The sequence below is a fragment of the Vanellus vanellus genome (assembly GCF_965231255.1).
Source record: "Vanellus vanellus genome assembly, chromosome: Z".
Taxonomy (NCBI): domain Eukaryota; kingdom Metazoa; phylum Chordata; class Aves; order Charadriiformes; family Charadriidae; genus Vanellus; species Vanellus vanellus.
The window spans coordinates 67175218-67197595 of NC_138908.1; the positions used below are offsets into that span (position 1 = coordinate 67175218).

The window sequence follows — 22378 nt, forward strand, 5'->3', positions numbered from 1 at the left end:
TGCATTAAGAAAAATCTGTGTTGCAAACTTTGACATTCCAACTTTGGAAAGAATTAAATTATCCTTACTTTATAAATTTAATTTTGACCCTGCACACACAGACTGATAGTCTTCAGTTGTATAATTGTCAGATTTTACAAAGGACCTTAGCTGCATGTATGCAATGAGACAGACAGGACTGACTGTTTTTTATTCTATCTTTACTATTCTTTGTGGAGAGTCCCTATCTTTAAAAAAAAAAAAAACACCTTATTTCCAAAGTCTGTATAGCATTGTGAGTCCTAACCAGGAAAACAAATTGTTACTTCCTTTGTTCACTTTTCTGAAATGTTCAGCAGTGTAATATCTGAGCTCTTGACAAAGGTTCTGTGTCTTTATCTCTACAGTAACCTGAACAGATAAAATGGTAGCAGTGCTTCTGTTGTCAGACATTGAAAGGTTAACTACAGAAATATACACTAATTAATCTGGCGCTAAATTTAAATACTGAAGTCCTGACTTTTCAATTATTTTTTTTTTATAGCACCTTTTTGCTCAAATATCTCATCATCAACACTTGCAAATGAAAATGTTCAACATTTCTATAAATGGGGCAATAAGAATGGGACAGACCTGGCTAAAGGCAGACACCTGTGTTGCGTTTGGGGATGTCGTACTAGGCAATCTTAATGGAAAGACATAGGTATCCTTAGGGAATAACTCGTCTCATTCCGTAAGTTCAAATGCTTAGCCTAGCAGAACACTGCTTGAATTTTGTTCTTGCTCTTCCAGTTAACAAGTTGAATCCGTTCACCAAGGGCTCAGATGAGCACCCTAGCCAACACAACAACAGCAGTGTATCACCAAGAGCAAGAGGGAGGCCGGCATGCAGCTCAGCTGTATGTCCGCGTACCCACACCTTCATCCACATTCAGCTCTGGGGGGTTGCTGTAACTTCGAGACTACTGGAAGACACTCAGGAGCTTAAGAGTGATTCTAATTGAAAGATAAGGAAAAGATATTCAAGGTTTGATTCCTAAAGAAACCCTTAAGTATTTAGGGTGGTGGATAGTATTAAACAGCATTGTAAACAGGACTGTGAAAATTCCTAAGAGCAGGAAGAACTCAGCTTGGCAGGAGCAGCATCAAGCTATATACCATGACTATGCTACGTCCGCCTTTTTTAGAGCAAAAGTTCCTCCTTTTTCCTAGCCATTGTAGAACTTAAGACTCCTTTGCCTTCAGGAAAGGGTATCACTACTTTTTTTTTTTTTTTCCTCAATTGGACTAAGCTGAAGATGTCCTTCTCTTTCTTTCATGGGTGATTTGTGTGGCACATGAGAGCCACGTGGACAATATTTTGGGGTTTTTTTTGCTTTGTTTTGTTTTTAACGGAAGTTTTCAAGACAGCCTGGTCATATCACGTTGGGAAGAGATAATGAATACTACTAGACCAATACTGTACTTTTTCAAATGGCATAGAGTATGGAGATCGACTTATACAGAGGAGAGATGTCTACTCTTTGCAGTGTTTCTAAGTGAGTCAGAAAATCTTGATAACAGCAGTGTTAAAGAGGACAGCATAGTCCTTTTACTTTGATTTATTAATGGAGTTATTAATTAAACAACCAATAAAAGTTGAAAATTAACCAGAAATTATAACCTTCGTAAACTGACAATTTCTAATGGAAAATGTCTTTCTTGAAAATTAGATGTCAGTGGAAACCTGTAATGGGATACATAGTCTTTCACCTGTACATTGTAAATTTTAATTTAGCCCTGATGAATACTGTGCAAATACATGATACATGTTTGGTTTTGGCAAAATAAGAAATAAATCCATGGAAGGTGATATCACATTAAAAGAACACAGGTATATACCTAAGAAATGGATTCAGAAATTAGTTGATTATTAACCTGTACAGAATATACAGATTGAATCCTAAACGGCCAAATTGGTAGTCAGTATGCTACAGAAGTAATGCATATTAACAGCACCTAACATTTCTAAAATGTCTTTATTTTGCCTATTCAATAAACAACGTTGGCATTGCTACCTTGCTATTCTAAATATAGTAGTAGCAGCTGATGTTCAAGGAAGATGTTCATTTGGAGAGATGAATAAACAGAATTGTTCTGCTGTGTAACTACAGCAGTATGTCATTAATGTTTTTTAATGAGTAACATTATATACAGTGACACTGACTGTCTATGGTTGGAGACAGGATTTAATAAGAACTCTTGATTTTTTAATTGCTTCCTTTTATCAGCTACTTTATGCCCTTAAATAATTTTTCTGTCAGAACAACATTATTATTTTTTTTCAAGGTGATTATTGAAATAATCTTTCTGGCTTTATCATTAGTATATATGCCAAATAAATTGTAGGCTGCTTAGCGAGTGTTGCAAATGGGGTGCTGCGCTGAATGAACCCAGTGTGGCTATTCTAATGGCTTTATGATAAGTAAGGGAGAGAACAGAAGGTCTTCATGAAAAGTTCTCTGGGGTATTTAATGAAATAAAGGGAAGAAAAATTTGTAGGAATCAAAAAAAGAGTCTTCAAGGGCAGCACTATGAAGCCCCATGTTTCAAAAGCAAAAGTGTGTATTGGCAGAGTTAAAAGAGTGTATGTTAAAAACAGATTAATCTTTGTAAGGCAAATTTAAGGCTAGAGTATGGCAAAACATTACAAAGTTAAGCCAAGCATACGCCATTAGTGAATATTTGTCTCACACCTTTGAACCTGGGGTCATTTCCAGCATGTGTGCTTGATACGTATTATAGAAAACCATTTTTGTAACATATGTAACAGATGGACTCATAATATAGATTGTGAAATATATAGAAATTGTGCAGTGGTATAAGTAAGAGCTTGTTCTTGTTCACAACTTTTTTATATGACCTTATGTTAGGGATTTTTGTTTGGGCATTTGTTTTGGCTGACACTTCTTGAGACACATGGCATACTTTCTCAGACCATTGTCTGTCAGAGTACATTCAGCACTTAATAAAAATATATGAGCAAATTTTTAGACAATCCCTGCAGAAATCTTCTCTAGAAGTGAATCAGCAGTACATTTTTTAAGAATGTAACCCTCTAAAAGATAGTAAGGACAATCAAATATTCATCACCCAAGAGAGAAGAATTGAAATAATACATGTTCTCTGATTTTTTTTTTGCTCACCTGCTGAGAGGCAAATAGTTGCCAGTATTCAGCAGTCAGGGAATGTTCAACAGCAAGATTTAGAAGAGTGAGTTAAACAAATAAATAAATATAAAGGGGAAATCCTAAAAACAATTAAAAGGGGGGGAAGCTTTGTGCAATCTATGAATATAAAAAAAAAGAAGGTTCTTAACTATTTCCGTATTCTGGACTGACCATATCTTCATCAGAAAAAATTGTCACAGGTTGCCAAACAATTTTCATGTCATCTGTCAATTTTCTGTCATTCAGAATATTTCTGGGAAGAAATTCCTGTCATGAGAAAAAGGTCTATTTAGTAGATGAACTGCCAGAATATAGACCAAGAAAAATCTTTTCATATGCTTGGGCTGTGAATGTGAGGAACAACTGATATTTTCTTAAAATGTTCTGTAGTCAAGGGAAGCCCATGACATTGTCTGAGGCCATCTAGTATAAATAGCAGTGCAATCTACTAGTAGTAATAAGAGTTAAAACCTGACATAAAATGTCTCAAAACACCAAGAGAATATTTTCACAATTATTCTTTGATATCTGGTTATTTCCTGGTGACAAACACAAATCAAACTAACTTTTCAAAGTTTTGCAGACATTGTCAAAATTTGATACAGACAATATTCATACATATATTCCATGTCCCGCAATGAATGGAGTTCCTTAAAATACACAATGGTGGTCTTCTCTTTTTCACTGGGATTTGAGTATATGAATAAAGGATAATAAAGATGTAGCTGACTGTAAAGTTCAACATTTAAAAAAAAGAAACATGTTGAAAAACTATTTATAAAACCAGCAGTTGGGAAGTAACATTCTAATCTTAAATTATGTTATAGACATAAACTACAATTAAAGTTTCATTTTTGCCAAGTGTTTTGAAATACCTTTAATTAAGCTGTGTGGCAACTCAAAATTTCAAAATCCCCCCCCCCCCCCAAAGGGAAATCTCAGATGGATTAATTTTACACTGACTTAAATATTTCATTTTGAGAAATGTAAGATACGTATTTCACTTAAATTTTGACTTTTGAGTGCTTTTTATATTGTAAATACTTTAAAGTGAAAAATTTTGATTGCTCTTAAAATATCAAAATTAAGCATTTTTAATTTTTCTGCTAAAATTCCATAAAATTCAATCCAGTATCTAAATACTTTTGGTATATCCTGGTGCTATACTGTTCTATTGAAGTTTTTCTGGTTGATAATAATTTGGATACGGTCTAATTACCTGCACACATATAATTTCTGAAACATTATGTCAAAGTAAGTTCACATTTTCTGGCTGCATACTTAAAAAAGGTATTAAAGCTGAACACGTTTAGTGTATAGTTTTCAAAGATTCATACTTCCCTGAGGAAAAAAGAGCTCTCCGTTAACAGCCAAGTTCCACTGGACATAATTGATGTCAGCGAGACTTCAAAATTAGAATAGCTCCATACTTAAAATATGCCAAAAAAAGGTAAAAATAGTCGTGCCCAGTGGGCGTTCCAGACGTGTTGGAAATGCTTTGCAGTTGGCACAAAAACCCAGCTGACGTGTGACCACGATGGAAAGACACCATTTGCCATAAATTTCCCGGTATATCAGCATCGCCTCTGAAGAGGGGAACGTTGCTGCGAGGGAGACGGGAGCCTCCCAGCTCCTCCAGCCGATGGCTGCTGGGGGCTGCCCAGTGGATGCACTGGTTGGGGCACAGGCAGCAGCAGTGCAGCAGAGAACTTACCAAGACAGCATGGCGGCTGAAGTGCTGCCCTGCACGCTTTAACTCCTTCCCTGGAGAAGAATCTTCAGTGCATTGATTAAGTAAATTTTTGTATCTAGAACAAATATTTCCAGTTGTGTGTTGTATGTACCCATTATGAAATGGAAAGAAGCTATTCCACCGCATTAACGAGGAAGAAGCTGTTCTATATACAGAAATACTGCTTTACAGCTGTCTTTAGTTGCACTTTAAAAAACCAGAGCAAAACAAAACCAAACCACAAACAATAAAAAATCCTCTTTGTTTGAATTTAATCTGATTATTGTTAAATGATTGTTAAATTTCCCTGCCTTTCTTACCTTTTTTTTCTTTCTTAACTAAAGTAAAAAATCTAAAAGGTTGTGGGTTGTTTGCTTTTTAGGTTTTTCTTTTCATAATGGCTGTGTTTACAAGTTAGAGAATTGCTACTTGCGGCTTAGATTAGACTAATTTATTCATTTTAGCTTTCTGTGGTACAAAGCTGAACTAATTTCTAAAGGATTTTTAACTGCTGATATCTTATTCCTTAAATAGAACCAGATGTGGCCTTATACTATTATTGTCACATTAAAAAGACTAATTCAGATTTTCAGATGTCCTCACTTCAGTCATTTTCACCTTTCGAGAGCATGCACCCGTCTTTCCTTAGGGTGGCTCTTAATGCAGTATAAATTTTAGCTAACTTGAACTCAATCTTACAAGAGCTGTGCATGCAAAATTATACTTCAGTTATACAGACACAAACATTTCAGGACACAAATAGAATTTAGAACCTAGGAAAGGCTTATCTGTTACACTGATTAGATGCAAGGAACGGGTAAAGCACAGATGACTGTCCACCTTTTGCCTGGCTTTTTTGTCACTTAACAAAGTCCTACAAGGACTTTGACCCCTCTAAAGGTACAGGACAAATTGCTTCTGTTTCCAGCAAGGCACTGGGGGTGGCAGCGCACCGAGTGGCCGTATTGCAGCTGCAGCCCTGGAGCACCAGTCCAGTGCAACTCAGTCACTGGTTACTTCTGACCTGAGGATTAGTTACGTTTATTCCAAGATCAGACTTTTCAAAGGCAGAACCACGGTGGGTTTTTTTCTGTCTCTTCAAATGTATAAAGCACATCGAGCAAAAGGTGAACAAACATCTGTGCCCAGAGCTGAGCATCTGAACTTTTTGTGGCACATCGTGCAGGAACCTCTCCTTCCAGTTCATTTTAGCAGTGCCCAGGGGAGGCAGCCCGATTCCCGTTCTGTTGGGTGTCCCTGCTACTTGTGGGCTTTTGCTGAGGCATCGCGGGCAAGTTCTTGCCACTCGCTTCTTTTTCCTTCTCCAGTGCTCAGTGGCTTGGGAAAGGTAAATGTCGCCACCCTGGATGGAGCCAGGCAGAGGGTATTCCCCTTTCGGGAACACTCCCCCGTCCATTGTTTTTGCAAGGAGCCTTATCTTTCTTTTTGTCCTGTTTCCTGTTGGGGTTCCACCTTTGCAGCCTCCTTTGATTTAATTCCAACAATTCAAGAGGATTAATATTAGCCAGATAGATTTAGGTGCATATAATATTTATATATTATATACACAAAATCCCCGCAGTTGACCAGTTTTCTGCGATAGAGCTTTTTCTGTCCTGAGTGTAAATCTCCTTTGTATCCCTCAAATTCTCATGCTACAGCGTAAAATCCACTTCATGATTGGATTGTCTGTGAAAGCAGCACTGAAGTACTACTTTTGTGCTTTTTTGTAGTTGGGACCTCTAGGAGTATTGCACAGAGGCTGAGATGGTGGAGGTCAAGTGGAGGCACTTTCATAAATAAAGGCAATCCCATGGATAATTAGTTGAATGTATAAAAAACCCACAGTGTCTTTTCTAATACGGGAAAACAACGTAATATGTTGCTGTTGACCGAAGGCAGGATAAGTTCTTATATGAGGTTATGCACGCGTTTTGTTACGTTGTGTTAGAGGAGAATGTGCTGCTCTGCAATAAGAAACATAACACAGATCATAAAACTTCATAAAATATATCATAAAATATATGATCATCTTTTTGTGTTTACAGAGATTAAATCCTGAAACCACTTGTATAACAAATCTAATAATTCTCAGTTCATACCATGAATCTGAGAAGTTATTCAACCTTTTCAAATCTACCGGAGGGTAGATCCTCCTCCTCCCACAGCGATCTTTAGATACACGCCAAAGTACCTCTCCTGGCCCATTCAGTCTGTGGCTTTTTCAGACATTGGTCTTAGCTGATTAAGCTGTGCTTACAGCCTGTCTCCACCAAAAAAAAACGATTAAAGATTAGTGCCCAGGGGTGGGGGAAACTGTTCCTGAGAGGCTTTCCGCTTTATCTGCTTAATCAGTAATTGGTTGGAGTATGACTGGGTGGAAATAAGCAGCCAGCTTCCTGCATCCACCAGGGTGGCAGCCGCGGCTGAGACGAGCAGCGTTTGCTTTCCAGGCACCGGAGCTGCTTTGGAGCAGCGTACTTCAATGAAGTTGACTATGTAGCCTTTTGTTCCCAGTTCTCCCAGGAATGCATCTTTTTGGCTGTTAGTCTTATGCCGCTTCTGTTGGGATAAAATGAGCTTACCGTCTAGCTGTGAGCACCTGACTCTGGAGAAGGTGGCCAGATTCCGGAGTGCTTACATTCACGGATCGCCTTATGCTATTAACAAGCCAATTGATATTAAACAGCAAAGGAGACGGTATGAGACTTTATTATTCTTCAGCAAAGCGTTTGCCTTGGTCTGCAGCTTGCTGCCTGTAACCCTTCTGTGCTTGTGTGGAGAGAAAGGGGGAGAAGGGGCGTGCTAGAAAAAAACATCTCGCTGTGTTTGTATTCAGTATTGAATTGTGGAAGAGAAGAGTAGTGAAAAAAGGAAAAAATACGATACCGGGTAACAGCAATAAATATAGCAGCACAACGTTATATTTGTTTTACACAAAGATATGAACGATATATTCCGCGTATTTACCATTTGGACAAGACAGGGCTGTGTATATGTGCAGTTACAAACAAACACTTTTTCAGGGGAGAAATTTTACTTAGTTTTTAAATACAAGTAAACTAAGGCTATTGTCTCTAAATTTCAAGCAAGAATATACTAGGAGTTAGATTAGTCACAAATTACTTCTTAATCCTTTTTGTCATATTATGCATTATATGGAATATTTTCTGTCTTTTTAACTGAAATATATTTGTTTCATAGTTTAGCAAACTAGTTGAAAACGCCTTTTCCGTATTGTTCAGTGTGGCAGAATTTCTTTCTCTTCAGGTTTATCACACTGTGCCATGAAAGGAAACTTCCTTTATGAATGGAATTGAAAGAATTAATGAAACTCCTTGCACAAAAAAACCCAACCTCCCTTGATTTCGTCCTAGTGGAAAAAACAGATGTGAAGTTCCCTGTGGGATCAGAGAACTGCTGGTATCTGGTTAGTGTTTTAGCAGAGGCTCTTTTGAGTAAAATGTAAACTAGTGGATTCTAAAAAAAGTTACCTTAGGAAAAACAATCTTTTATTCCAGTTGCCTTCCCAAAAGTAGTTTCAGGTTAAATCAACATTTATAACCTGAAGTCCTTCATGTGCCTATATGATACAGAATATTTTGTACTGAAATGACAAAGTTATATGTAGATTTTAAATACAAAAATCCAAACTTTAACATGGACAATGAAAAATCTTATCTGAAAACTTAAATGAAAACCTTTCTCCAGTTTCCAAAAAAATCATGTCTTTTCACAATATTTTTGATAATGTAATTTAAAAATAATACTCTGTAAAAAAAGCTAATCAGACTAATAAGAAAATTTTTAGTACTATTTCAAGAAAACTTCCTATTTTAACATGTTAGGGAATTGCTTTATTGATTTAATGCAAGATGCTTAGAGACCTCCATGATTTCTCTGTAAAATCTGCTTTCCTCTTGAATATACTGTTCATTGTTCATAGTTTGAAAAATCAGTGTAATACTTAAATTTCTCAAGATGATATTTCCCTGTCCTAAGATAATATCAGGCTATATTAAATCCAGAATTTTCGGGTTTTGGTGTTAGAAGGGCATATTTCTCTGTTCTGTAAATGATTTGCCACCATGTAGACTGCAGTCTTTGGTGAGTACACGTCAATATAACTTCATCAGAACTGGTGGGGGGCATATTGGGGAGGAAAAAAAAAAAAAGTGAAATTCAAATGCTGTTGTACAAATTCATAACTTGATTTTACCACCAGTGATTCATTTGTGTGTGTGAGCCAGAGAAATTTCCTTCTTTATACTGTCTTAACAATGGGGAGTGTATTCCCATCTCTGCTACCTTTGAAGAATAGTGGGGCTGATGCTGGCATCTGCTGAATATGATGTGAGACCTCTGTCCATCTTCATCTCCAAGGCCTTTCTAAGGCATCACATTAATCTGAGGCCACTGTACTAGCTGTTTTTCAGAAAGAAGACTCTCTCTTGTTTGATAAGTATTCTACTTAAGATTTTAAACTCTTTTATGGTTGGTGTAACACTTAAATCTCAGGGTTTTCATAAAAGGGGTTGATGCATTGTGTGGCTGTGCATTCTTCCCCTTTTTTTTTTATGCAAGCTCAAACCCAAATCAGTTGAAAAACAATAATTAAAAGTATTATTAGGAACTGAAGCTCTTCCACATGCCAAGCAGTTTCATTGCTCTTTACCGTTCGTTTCACTTTAGAAAATTCAGGAAGGCAACGGTGCAAGATTGTACACCATGCAGCTGGAACTCCTTGCTGTCTTTTTCAGGGAGAAGAAGAGATGCTACACACAAGTTAATTTCAAATATACAGAAAATGTTCATGTGTCATATTTTTAAGTGCACTAGTCTAGGGCACAACTTGCAAAAAATAGTAGGTAAAGAATTTCTAAGCAGAATATAATTATTATTTTTGTGGTACCAAATATTATTTAGGAGCTCTTGAGCAAGTAGAACTCATAATTGAAATATTTTGAAGGACTAAGGTTAATGGGAGTATCCATATATCGGAAATGAAAGAAATTATTGGAACTTGAGTCAGAACCTGAATTAGACTATGCAATATTTAAGATGGCTGGGTCATTAAGAAGAATCCTACCTCCTAATACACCAGTTCAGTCTCCCTGAATGTAGATTTGCAACTGGACATTTTGTGGCTAATAGAAGAAAACACAGATTTTGCTGTCTTTGAGGAGTGTGGATGGAAGGAATTTTAAGGGAATTATTTGCCATTGGGCAGCATTCATTTATTTTTGCTGTTGGAAGGTATGTGAGATACTAGAGTTTCTCTCAAAGATCTCACTGTTTGTGTTACTTAATGTGCAAGAAGTTTCTCAGCTGGCTTTGTTTTTGTCATCAATGCAGAAAGGTATCAAGGCTTGGGGAAGTAATTGCATCTTTCATAACCAAATAATCACAGCAGGTGCCAGGTTGCAGAGTCAGGACTAGGAATCGTTTTGGTAACTGTAGGTCTCTTTTTAGAAGAAAAAAAAAACACAACCAAAAAATCATATTTGCACATGTAAACAGTCTACATACACACACACGCACACACACACACATTTTGAAATATTGTCATGGCTGTTACCAAAACTGAGACAAGCATTTTTATATTTTTATAGTGCTAGTTGGATATTTCCCAGTGTTTTTTGAAAGTGGAAACTTTTTACAGAACTACATGACGCTAAATTGTTTGGAGATTTTCGAACTGATAATTCTGGTTTGTCTTTAGGAAGAAATGAGTCAAATTTCTGTTTCAAAGGAGATTTTTGGGTTTAGATTTTTATGTCATGAGGCTCCCAAAGGCTAATGAAAAACACTAAAAAAAAAGGAACATTTCAGCTTTTTAATACCAAATGCATTTCAATCAACCTGAAACGCCTTTTTAAATTTTGGATCACTTGAAATTTCCCTTCTGCATTAGGATTCTGTTCTGCAATAAGGTGACATTTCGGAATTGCAATACTACCGGTCAAAGCAAGACGAGTGTTTCTCACGTAGGCCTGCATTTGAGTACAAGTGAGGTTTTTTGTCAAATTGCCAAGGTAGTCATCATTTTTTAATGGTATCCATGGAAATGTTTCAATTGCAATGACACAGTGGTGGGAGGTAGGACTTGGACAAATGTTCATGTGTTAGTTGTATCTTCATGTCCATAAAACCAGAACGTAACAGTCTGATCCCCAATATACGGTGAACCATGCTGCAAAGCACATAGTGTTCCAAGAGGGAATTGATTTGATTGGAAACTAATTGGTGGGGGGAAAAGTCATTTGTTTTAATTGAGATATGAAGGATGCCTTGCTTTTTCTTCTATTGAAAAAAGGATACAGAGGAAAATTATATCCTATATGCAGGGGGAAACTTTTTTTTAAAAAAATATAGTATGTTATATATCACTGCTCGCGAAGTGCTTAGTTGAACTGGCAGAGCTGGAAGTGACAACATGACGAGCGCTTGGTTAGCCTGATATTGATATAAAACTTGCTTATTAAAACCCATGTTTTAATGGTTTTTCAGCTGTGGCATAAGATGACCCGTAACAGGGAGCTGCCTAACTATTGAGTGTGTTTCTGTTCCGTTCTCTGGGTGATGTGAGCAACTTCATTTCACAAGCAGGTCCTGCATTGTAACATCTTAGCACTCATCCTCTGTTCCGTCTGAAATGCTCTCTAAAACCGGCTTTTTGTTTCATTTCAGTGTCATTTCAAAGTATGTTGTTTCATCATATGAAAACTGTATCATATACCTTCAGTTTGCCTTGTTCTAAATCTCCATTGGGCAGATTATTTTGGAAATGATAACTTTCTAGACTTGTAGGGTGCTTGGAATAAATGCTGCTTTAGTAAGTGATGGTGTTTTCAAATCGGCTTGTATCACGCTATAGTGGCATACTGAGAAAGACGCTCAGCTGACTTGCGAAACTGTTGCTTATGGCAAAATTCCCGTTCGTTTTCCTACCTCATCCTCCATCGTCATGGATGGTGTTTAGCTGGTTTCAGAGCTTGCTTCTTATCTCCTGACCTTTCAGTATACTACCTTGCAATTTCTGTCCCTTTTGTCCTCTCCCTAATATGTGATCTTTCTGTGGGCGAAGTGCCTGAAATAATTTGCTTATTGCCCATGCTCTTCTTCACAGTTTCTATGAAACACATTCTTTCCCACTGTGAATGTCAGGTGATCTTAAGTGTCCTGACCTGCTCCCCCCCTCTCCCCTTACATCCCTGCAATATAAACTACTGTGTGGAGGCTATTAAAGTCCTTTCTGTTTATGTGGTTTATTTGCCTTTTGTTTGTGACCAGTATGGCATAGACTTTGAATAATAATTTATTAAGGACATGTATTTTATAACCAATTTCCAATAGTAGAATATTTTTTTTTCTTAACATTAAGCCATCCATTTGATTCCTTCTGGCTTTTCTTCTCAGATGCATGAATAAAATGTTATTACCTATCTGCTATTTAACGTGTATCATTAAAAATGTTCTTACATTAATTTCTTTGCAAATAGAAAACCATGGATGATTGACTGCTGCTGCATAGAGCTCACTGAGACTCTAATTACTGATTTTTGTTTGTTTCTTCTTTTTTAAAAACATTGGTGCAGCTGAATTGAGGCTTAAGGTAACTGTGACTAAAAGAACATGTGCAGCAGAGTCTGTTTTACTAGCTGGCATGCTTTTTAGTGCATGACTTTCAACTCTAATTCCCTGAGACAAATTGTAAAGTGAGAACCTTAGGGTTTATTTAAAGTTTTTAAACCTGTTGGCCTGGAAAAAAAATATGAAAATATTGCTTAAGTATATTTTTTTTTTTCACTTAGACTGTAGGAATTTCAGTTCAGTTTTAATTATTGTATGTAATTTTTTGTTTCTCTCTTTCACTGGATTCACGTTGTAATTGGGAGAAGTTCTTCCAAAGAAGGCTTAGCTGGAGGACACTGGCAAAGTATTTATATCTTTCACGACCTAGAAAAATGTAATAGATCTCTTTCTTAGTGTTCATGTGTCTCTATATACTTCTAATAAACATATTTTAATATTATATGCAACGTTAGAGAAATGTATTTTTGCATGGATTTTTTTATTTTTTTTAAGATTAAAAGGAACTGCAGTAAATATTTGCGTACAATAGAGTAAAGGTGATTTTCTTAAGAAATTCAAAGTTACTTCAGTTTTGTTTTGGAGAGAAGCTTCAGTAAGATTCTGAAACATAACGTAGAGATGAGGATTTCAAAGCAGAACAATAAAAGGAGTTGTCACAGGTGTCAAGAATGCTAGGCAAGTATAGACACTAAAATGTTGAGTAAAATGATGAAAATACCATCAGAGTTTTTCTTAGTGTCTTTTCATTTAGTTTGTTGTTAAACAAGAGTAATTTTTTTTGGCTGTTTGGTTACTTCAGTTTTGATGATTTTCCCCACAAGTCAGGGTTACTGGAGAAATAGTATTCTTAAAAATCTGTATTATGTCATATTATTCTATGTGTTGATTGATTTTGTTGAAAAAGAAAAAAAGCAGATGTTTCTGAAAAAAAAAAAAATTAAAAAGCAGTCTGAGCAGCATAAGCAGAATTAGCCGAACAAAGAAATGATGGTGCTGTATGTTTTCAGAAATTACAATGACTTGCACAGTAACAAAGGAGTTTAGAAATAAAAAGTTTGTTGTATGTTTTAACAAAAACTATGGGCTAGTTACTATTGAAGCGTACATGGCTTGTTGCAGTTAGAATGTAGTTCACTAATCAGTTATTAAATATTGACTATATATAGTCAATAGCAATGGTCGAGAAAAAAAAAGTAAAAACAACTAAATAATTTTTATTTTTATTATTTTAGCATGCAAGTAGAGACTGATTTCAAACTTTCTCTCCACTGAGACCAATGTGCTGAAACAGAGTACTGATACCATCTTAATGACCTGGCTTAGGCAACACTAAATTTCAGGGAGACACAGCAATGAACGATGGTAGATTTATGCACTCGGGGATGCGCCAGCAAAAGTAGTGAAACTCAGAGTCTGTCATTTCTACCAGTGAGGATCTAAAATGTTGTTTCTCCTGAGGCAATTCTGTCATAAATGAAAGGCAGCTCCTATCACTAATGTACAGTTTTATACTGTTGAGAGCCATACTTCTTAATGTCTTTAAATGACAATATCTAAGAAATTATCTAAATAATTAATACGCATGTTCTATCTTTTCATGCAGTGAGATAGATCAAGAGAAATAGCGAGGGCAAACAAGGCTTCATCCTTAAAAAGCCGTGGAAAAGCTGGCTGAAGAAATTACACAGCAGTCGTCCTGATGTCTGAGGCACAGGGCTGAGTGACCACAATTCAGCTGATCTTTGGTAGCAACCCGCTAGCCTTTTGCAGTGTGAAGAAAAAAATACCTTAGCTTCAGTCTCTACTAGTGAGATTTAAGAGTCTGGACAGATGTGCAGTCAGAAAATAAAACCAGGTAACTCAAGCTCTCAGTGCTCTCAGCCAGCTCCTCTGTTCCTAATATTGAAATAGAGATTTGATCTATTTGAGATTCAATTCCTGAACCAACCGTGGCTGGGTTTGGCCCTGCGTATTAATTTACTTTCCAGTTTACTGGGGCAGAAATACCTTCTGCTGTTTCTAACATTTAGCTGATTTAATATATTATTATTTTATTATTTATGTCAGAAATCAAAGCTGAAATATTTTGCCTAGGGCTGGTGGTAGCCTAAAAGCATGCACAACAACGGTCCTTGTGGCTTTGCAGAAGAATGGAAACTCTTTAAGCTTAGACGCATATTTGAGCCTAAGTTTTCATGCCTGGAAGGATAACTGATGATTTATCACGCAATCAATTTATATGCAACTAGCAGACAATTAAGTCAAAAAGAACCCTAACAGCCAGTGTGGCTTAAGACAAATTATGTCCAGCTAACGCGATACTTCTCTTTAGCAGGATAACTAGACTAGTATTAGGAGAGGATTTTGTGTAACTGTAGTTTATGGCACTGTCCCATGAGAGTCTTGCAAGCAAACTAGTTAAATGTGGTTTAGATTAAATTAGTACAAACTAAGAAAGCAGCTGGTTTAAATGTATTATCAGAAAATAGCAAATATTTAGTGTCAAGTAGGGTGAATTAAGTGAGCTTGTGTGAAACAGCCATTTTTACAAGGGTAGAAAGGAGGACCCTGGGAACTACCGACCTGTCAGCCTGGGAAGGTTGTGGAACAGAGCCTCCTAGAAGCTATGCTAAGGCACATAGAACAAAGGGAGGTGATTGGAGACAGCCAGCACGGCTTCACCAAGGGCAAGTCCTGCGTGGCCAACCTACTGGCCTTCTATGGTGGAGTGACTACATCAGTGGACAAGGGAAGAGCTACAGATGTCATCTATCTGGACTTCTGTAAGACCTTTGACAGGGTCCCCCACAACTTCCTTCTCTCTGAAGTGAGGAGGTATAGTTTTCATGAGTCAGCTGTTCAGTGGATGAGGAATTGCCTAGATGGTAGCATCCAGAGGGCAAGTGGTCAATGGCTCAGTGTCTACATGGAGATCGGCAGCAAGTGGTGTCTCTCAGGGGTCCATACTGGGACCAGTACTGTTTAATATCTTCATCAGTGTTGTAGACAGTGGGATCGAGTGCACCCTCAGCAAGTTGCGAAAGACACCAAGCTGAGTGGTGGTGTTGACACGCCTGAGGGATGGGATGCCATTCAGAGGGAACTGGAGAAGCTCAAGAGGTGGGCCTGTGTGAACCTCATGAAGTTCAACAAGGTGAAGTGCAAGGTCCCACACATGGGTCAGGGCACCCTCAGTATCAATACAGGCTGGGGGATGAAGGGACTGAGAACAGCCCTGTCGAGAAGGTCTTGGGGGCACTGGTGGATGAAAAGCTGGGCATGAGCCAACATGCGCTTGCAGCCCAGAAAGACAGCTATATCCTGGGCTGCATCAAAAGAAGGGTGGCCAGCAGGTCAAGGAAGGTGATTCTGCCCCTCTACTCTGATCTCGTCAGAACCCACCTGGAGTACTGCATCCAGCTCTGCGGCCCTCAGCACAGGAAAGACATGGACCCATTGGAGTGAGTCCAGAGGAGGGCCACAAACATGATCAGAGGGCTGGAGCACCTCTCCTATGAGGAGAGGCTGAGAGAGTTGTGGTTGTTCAGCCTAGCGAAGAGAAGGCTCTGTGGAGACCTTATTGTGGCCTTTCAGTACTTAAAGGGGGCGTATAAGAAAGTTGGGGCAAACTTTTCAGCAGGGCTTGTACTGATAGGACAAGAGGTGATGGCTTTAAAGTAAAAGAGGGAAGATTTAGACTGGATATAAGGAAGAAATTTTTTACGCTGGGTGTGGTGACACACTTGGAACAGGTTGCGCGGAGAGGTGGTAGATGCCCCATCCCTGGAAACATTCAAGGTCAGCTTGCACCAGGCTCTGAGCAACATGATCTAGTTGAAGATGTCTCTGCTCATTGCAGGGGGGTTGGACTAGGTGACCTTTAAAGGTCTCTTCCAACCCAAACTATTCTATGATTCAATGATTTAAACGATGAAATAGGAAGTGCTTGCAAAATGCATGGATGACAATCTGAGGAGGGCTCCAAAGGCATAGCGGGATAACTGAGATCAAATGTAGATGAAATTCAGTGCAGACAAGCACAAAATGTTTAGAAAGGAGGAACAGACTGTGTAAATATGAAGAAGTCAGCAGCTGTGCAGGCTGCTATTAGGCGAGAACTTGTAGGTTGTGGTGAATGACAAACACTGTGGTGGTGATGTTCCTTCTCAAGCGTACCAGCAGAAACAGGGCGTGGAAGGATCTCAGTGTGCTGAATGTCTAATAAAACAGCAGATTTAAATAAACAGATAAATATGAAGTAAGGCATATGGGAAAAGCAATTTGAACTTTAGGGCTCTGAACTACCAAGTTCCATTCAGGCACAAAATCTTGGTATCTAGTTCTCCGAAAAAATTGTCTCAGCACTCTGTAGCAGCCAAAGAAGTAAACTGTGTTAGGAATTATGAGGAAAGGAATAAGGAATAGAAAGAGAAACTTTATGTTATTATCTATAGCCATGTTATGGCTATGTTTTGGATGTTATCTGCTCTGATTTCCCTTGATTTCAAAAGCAGAGTAGCTGAAAATGCTACAGAAAAAGATAGCAAAGATGATCAGAAGTATGAAATTCTGAGGAACGGAACAAAGATTGAGACATTTCAGCCTAGAAAAAAGGACAACTGGAAAGTATAAGAAATATTGTGAAGAATATGGCTGAGTAATGACTGCTCAGCATCTCCTTCAGAGCAATGACAAAGCACTGGTCAGAAGGAGTGGGGAGCAGTTCTTTAACAGACCAAGGGAGGCACCTCTTCATGAAACGTGTAATTAAGCTATGGAAATCCTCATCAAAGGATATTGTGAACATTCACAGTTTGATGGGTCAAAAAAGCAATTGGACATATTAATGGAATAAATCCCCAAACTTTAACTCAGGAAGTCTTCAGTCATTGAAAGATTTATTCAAACTATATGGAGAATATATATATTTATTTGCAATAAAGGGTTATTAGTACAAATGATTTGCAAACCACAATGGTTAGAATTCATTTAATACTCTGACAAATTCTGTTCAGTCAGTTCTATTTCTTTGGTACGAAAAAGTATTTTAGAATATTAAAATTTGGTTAATAAAGTATAACACAGTAGAAGTTTAACCTTTTTCTTTATAATCTACAAAAAAATGGCAAAACAATAATGCAGGAGGCAGCAATGGATGCATACCTATTTGCTAATATACTTGTAGCTCGGTCTCTTAGCAGCAGTGTGGTAAATAGCCAGCTTGCACTCAGAGGATGCCATCAACAGCCCACACCCCCTCGCCACTCTTTTTTTTTTCCAAATGTCTGAGGCAGACCATGTCTGGTAATGACCTCCCTACCCCTTGGTCTATATCTGATGTGTTCGAGGGAGAAAGGATGAACAACATATCACAGCGATCACCGGACTGAGCTGCTGACTGAGCTCTGCTTATTGTGATAATCCGAACGGGCTATAGGAATGCACAAAGGGAAGTCAAAATATGGGATCAATGGGCGACAACTTGGCATATTGGGTGACAGCAATTATCACTCAATGTGAAGCTGCGTGTTGTGTTTACTATCTGATGGGATAGCTGTTGTGCCAACCGTGTGGATTATTTTTAAACAGAAAGCAAAATACGAAGAAAAAAAATGCATTCTGTTGTTTTCTGCACTTGGGAAAGCTACTGACTATATTTTTCTACAGTTGGCACTTGTTTTTCTACTTTTGTTGGTGTTACAAATCTGCCCACTTCATCCACGTGACTGGGCATTATCGTTTAGTAGAAAATTCCTGATGCTTTCATTAACATATGGCTCTTCTCAGTACATAAGTAAAACATTTTTTAAATGAATTAATGTTAACATACAGTTCAAGTAGATGGGTTAATGTGATAAAAAATTTCCAGAGCTTCCTGGACTTAAGGACATTTTAGACAATTAGAATGAAGTAATCTGAATCTCCTTTCTGACATACATCACTGAATTTCACTTCAGTCTTTTCTAAAAGATAAGTAATTTTTTTTTTTTTCAGCTACTAACTTTCCTGTTGGCCTTTAAGAGACTAGTGCAGTGGGATTAAGGTACAAAATTTTCAAAGTAATTCCAAAGGAAGTTCATTTATACATCTTTCTACAAATTAAATGAGATTGCACTGATTCAGAAGTTTGCTCAGCATATAATACATGTAAATTTTCAGACTAGAGATTTGGCCAAAACTGATGCAAGCTTTCAAAAACTGGTTAAAAGCTGAGTAGTAGGTTTGATTTTGTCCCTTTATCTACCCTTATATTATACAAAAACCCAACTAAGATTTTCTACATGGTACAATACTCAGTTGTATAACTGCAGCTTCCTTCACATGGAAAAGGTCTTGGTATGAGATGTTCCTACTTTTTCTTCTTTCTGCTTTTAGTAATTCTAGTCTGTTTTGTAACTCGTCTGGCAAATACCCATCATAACATTGTTCTCAAATCATGCATTTAGAATTTTAATGAAATCACTGGTAATAAGTAAAAATGTTAGGAAGCTCTCCACTGAGATCTTTAATTTACGAGAGTCCTGATAAATTATAAGGTGTATGGATTGTGTAAACATGTAGCGCAATTGTATATTTTCCTTAATCTCTCATTACTTTTCAATAAAAGCAAAATCAAATAACTATTAGAAAACCTGATTGGATGTCAACTAACAAATGTCTTCCAAAAAGTAAATAACAAGAACCAGCCACAAAGCAACAGATGTTGGCGAACAGATAAGCACAGCAACTGCATCATTATTACTTTTTTTATTTAGTAATGGAAATGTACATTTAAATAGCTTTATGACTGAGACAAATCAACAAAAGCCAGGAAATTTGAAGCAGATGCTCACGTTTTGGGGCATGTTCATGACTTGATAAGGGTGAATATCGCCCATTAACATTGCAGGAGTTGCATGCGTGCAAAACGGAAGATTGGATGATCTATCCAGTCGTTTTTCACATATCCTCCTCTGAGTTTGCAAGTGCCTGATTCCAGAGCCATATATGCTTGTTTTTTTAAGTAGAAATATTAAGACAATGTGAATACTCCTTCAATTATTTACTTGCACTTCTATTCTTTAGGAAAACGATTAGTTTTTCTGAGATGCCTATGTGTGACGGTTTCATGTTGCAAACTAATGGCTACTAAGGACTAGCAGTACTGGGCCACAAATCTAACTTCATTAGTTCCTATTTTACTTCTATATTTTCAGGGAACGGTATTGATATGCCTCTCATACCATACTGCTACTTTCAGTCGTACTTGCTCATGCTGTCATGGCTTACTCTGTTCATAGAGAACTACATAAGGCTACTTTCTCCAATCTGTTTTTTTTTTAGATTGTTTTTCATTCTTCTGAACTTTGTGTCTCTGTTTCTTGCTTGCATTCTTCTTTGCACTCTGCCTTAGATTGCTTTGACCATCTAAAGTAGCCCTAAAATGGAAATGAATTTTCTTTGAAGCTTCTTACAGCCAAGATTTTGCTAAGTTGCCTTTCAAAGAAAGACAACAGTATTGTGGTGTTGTTTTTTTTTTTTTTGAAGCAAGTTGTGATTTTCAAGTGGATTGTCAGTACTATCCTTTTCAGTTTCTAAGTCATATGATTACTTGTAATTACAGTCCCTTCTAATCAGGGTGTTCCCTTTTACTGGTATATTTTTTCTCTCTCTTTTGTGGGTGAACTACTGCTCTTGGATTTTTGGTGGTAAAATAATTTGAAGAAAAAGTGTTCTGTGTATTTGCTGGTTCACTAAACAACTCAAATTTTGTGCAGGACTTAGAACTCACATAATAAATATTGTCCTCTGTATTATAGCAACTGCTCAGATGCATCTTTTCATTTGCATCTGTTCAAGTGCATAGTGAATAAGCCCTATAACGATCTCTAAATGGAATACAGGATGATGATTTAATCTTCTCTTCGAACTTTGTTTTTTAATGAAAAACTTAACTTTTCCTTGTCACTTAAACATCACTCAGATATATTGTTCTGATACTTGTTGTTAACAGGGGTTCTTAAAATGTTGCTGATATTAGAATGGATCATTAAGATATCTTCATGGGCTGGTAAAGCAATTTTATCAGTGTATTTTATGCCTATGTAACATTGAAGAAATACACAATTCTGCACTATGTTCAGGTAAATAAAGAAAGTTTAGAAACCCAAAGATTTCCTGCTGAATTTCAAGGTGTACAAAAAGGTACTTCATAAAAGGCTGTATTTTCCTGCAAAAAGGAAGAGTGAAGATGTAAATTTCAACCTTAATAAATTTAGATAACTTTTTGCTATTGGTATTGATTGATTTGCCCACTGGAATTATTTGGATTAATATAAAAGCCTGTCCGTGATTTGAATATGCTTGTTTCACAGCTAACAACCTGGAGCCCTGGTTCACTTTGAAGGCTCCTAGGTACTATGGTGACTCAGATAATAAGCAATGATAACAACAAATACGGTTGTTGAACTTTGAGATATGTTATTGTCTTACTGATGAGAAAGTAAATGTGTAGGGGTAGACGTGCCTATTACTGATGACTGCTGAAACGTGCAGTATGACAGCTCCGAAATAAAACGTGTTGAAGAAACGTTACTTATGAAGGGGAAGCTAGATGCGAATTGCTGTAAAGTGCATTTTGAAGGTTTTATGGCAATAGTACTCACCTTCACAAAATAAAATTATCAGAATTGTGGATTCTATATCACAAAATAGCATCTCCCAGAGGAAATGTTATCAAACACAAGGAAATACTGGGACTGTCATTAAACATGCCATCCTCAAGCTGACAGCTGTCATGGGACCTATTCTGATGATTTATCACAGCAACCAGAATATGCTGCCTCAGTGAGAAAGAGCAAACTTTATGATAATTAGTCTGGGATAGGTCCATCGTAAGTCTCTTGTGCCATATTAGTTTCTCTCATCATGCTGTGGCATTTTGGAGCTAGAACAGCCAGAGGGTTGCTAGGCCCATTCCCCTCTCCTCCCCCCTGCAAAAAAAACCCCAAACAAACAAAAAAAACCAACTCCCCATCCCCGGTCCCTCATTTGCAAGGCATAACTGAGAGCCAGATGTACTGAGAATTTGAAAATGGGTGGTAAACCGGCCAACAAGATTTTAATTGTAAAATGGGAAATGTAATCCTCCAACCATTGCATAACAAGTTGCGTAAAAGAAAGGTGCTTATAGGAGAAGAAGTAACAGTATGTGCTGGGTTTTATAGCTACATACTATTAATTGAGCAGCTGGGTTGAGTTTCAACTCCATAGTCATTTAAAAACCAAGCATCTTTGTTAATAGTCATCAAAATTTCTTTTGTGAGTATTGAAAAGCGAAAGGCATCTCCAGAGTTTTGTCCAAAATTGACCTTTAAGGCAGGTAGAAATAATCACATTTTCAAGGTGCCTGTCTTTGTCCGTTATTATACGTTGACTTGTAAAAATGTATTGAACGAAACCCCTAACTTTTAAATGACTGAAAGTAAATGAAGTAAATTCTGTTCCTAATGAAACAATAGAGTTCTTTCATCCTCCATCCTTTGCAATAGGAACAAGTAAAACTACCTAGAACAGTTGCTCGAGTTACCAGAAACAATGTAGACCATTGGAAGAGAAGTCAAAATTATTTTTCATATTATGTTAAAAAACATCCCAAATTATTAAGTGAAGAAAAAATGACATAAAAGCAGTTATAGCAGATTAGGCCAGGAGTCCATCAAAAATGGTATCTTGTCTCAAGTGGTGGCTAGTAGGGGATGTCTATGTCCAAGTATAGAACAGGGAATGTGCAGTATTTTTTGGAATACCAGGCTCTTGATTATGTTGCCAGTAGCAACGCCAGAGAGTGTATTGAAAAAGCCTATATGTTTTTTTATGAAAT

General features: G+C 37.3%; 1 protein-coding gene across 5 annotated transcripts in view; it reads left to right on the forward strand.

The window, feature by feature from the left end:
- Nucleotides 1–22378, forward strand: part of PDE4D (phosphodiesterase 4D) — a gene marked incomplete at its 5' end in the record, with an annotated part of 552125 nt that overhangs the window by 321714 nt on the left and 208033 nt on the right. Inside the window, one exon of one of the 5 annotated variants that reach the window (XM_082497091.1) lies at nt 7496–7620. The exons of the other annotated variants lie outside the window; for them this stretch is intronic. Within the exon in view, the coding sequence (XP_082353217.1) occupies nt 7496–7620 (125 nt within the window). Of the gene's footprint in view, nt 1–7495; nt 7621–22378 lie in introns of those variants that run through there. 5 annotated transcript variants of the gene reach the window in all.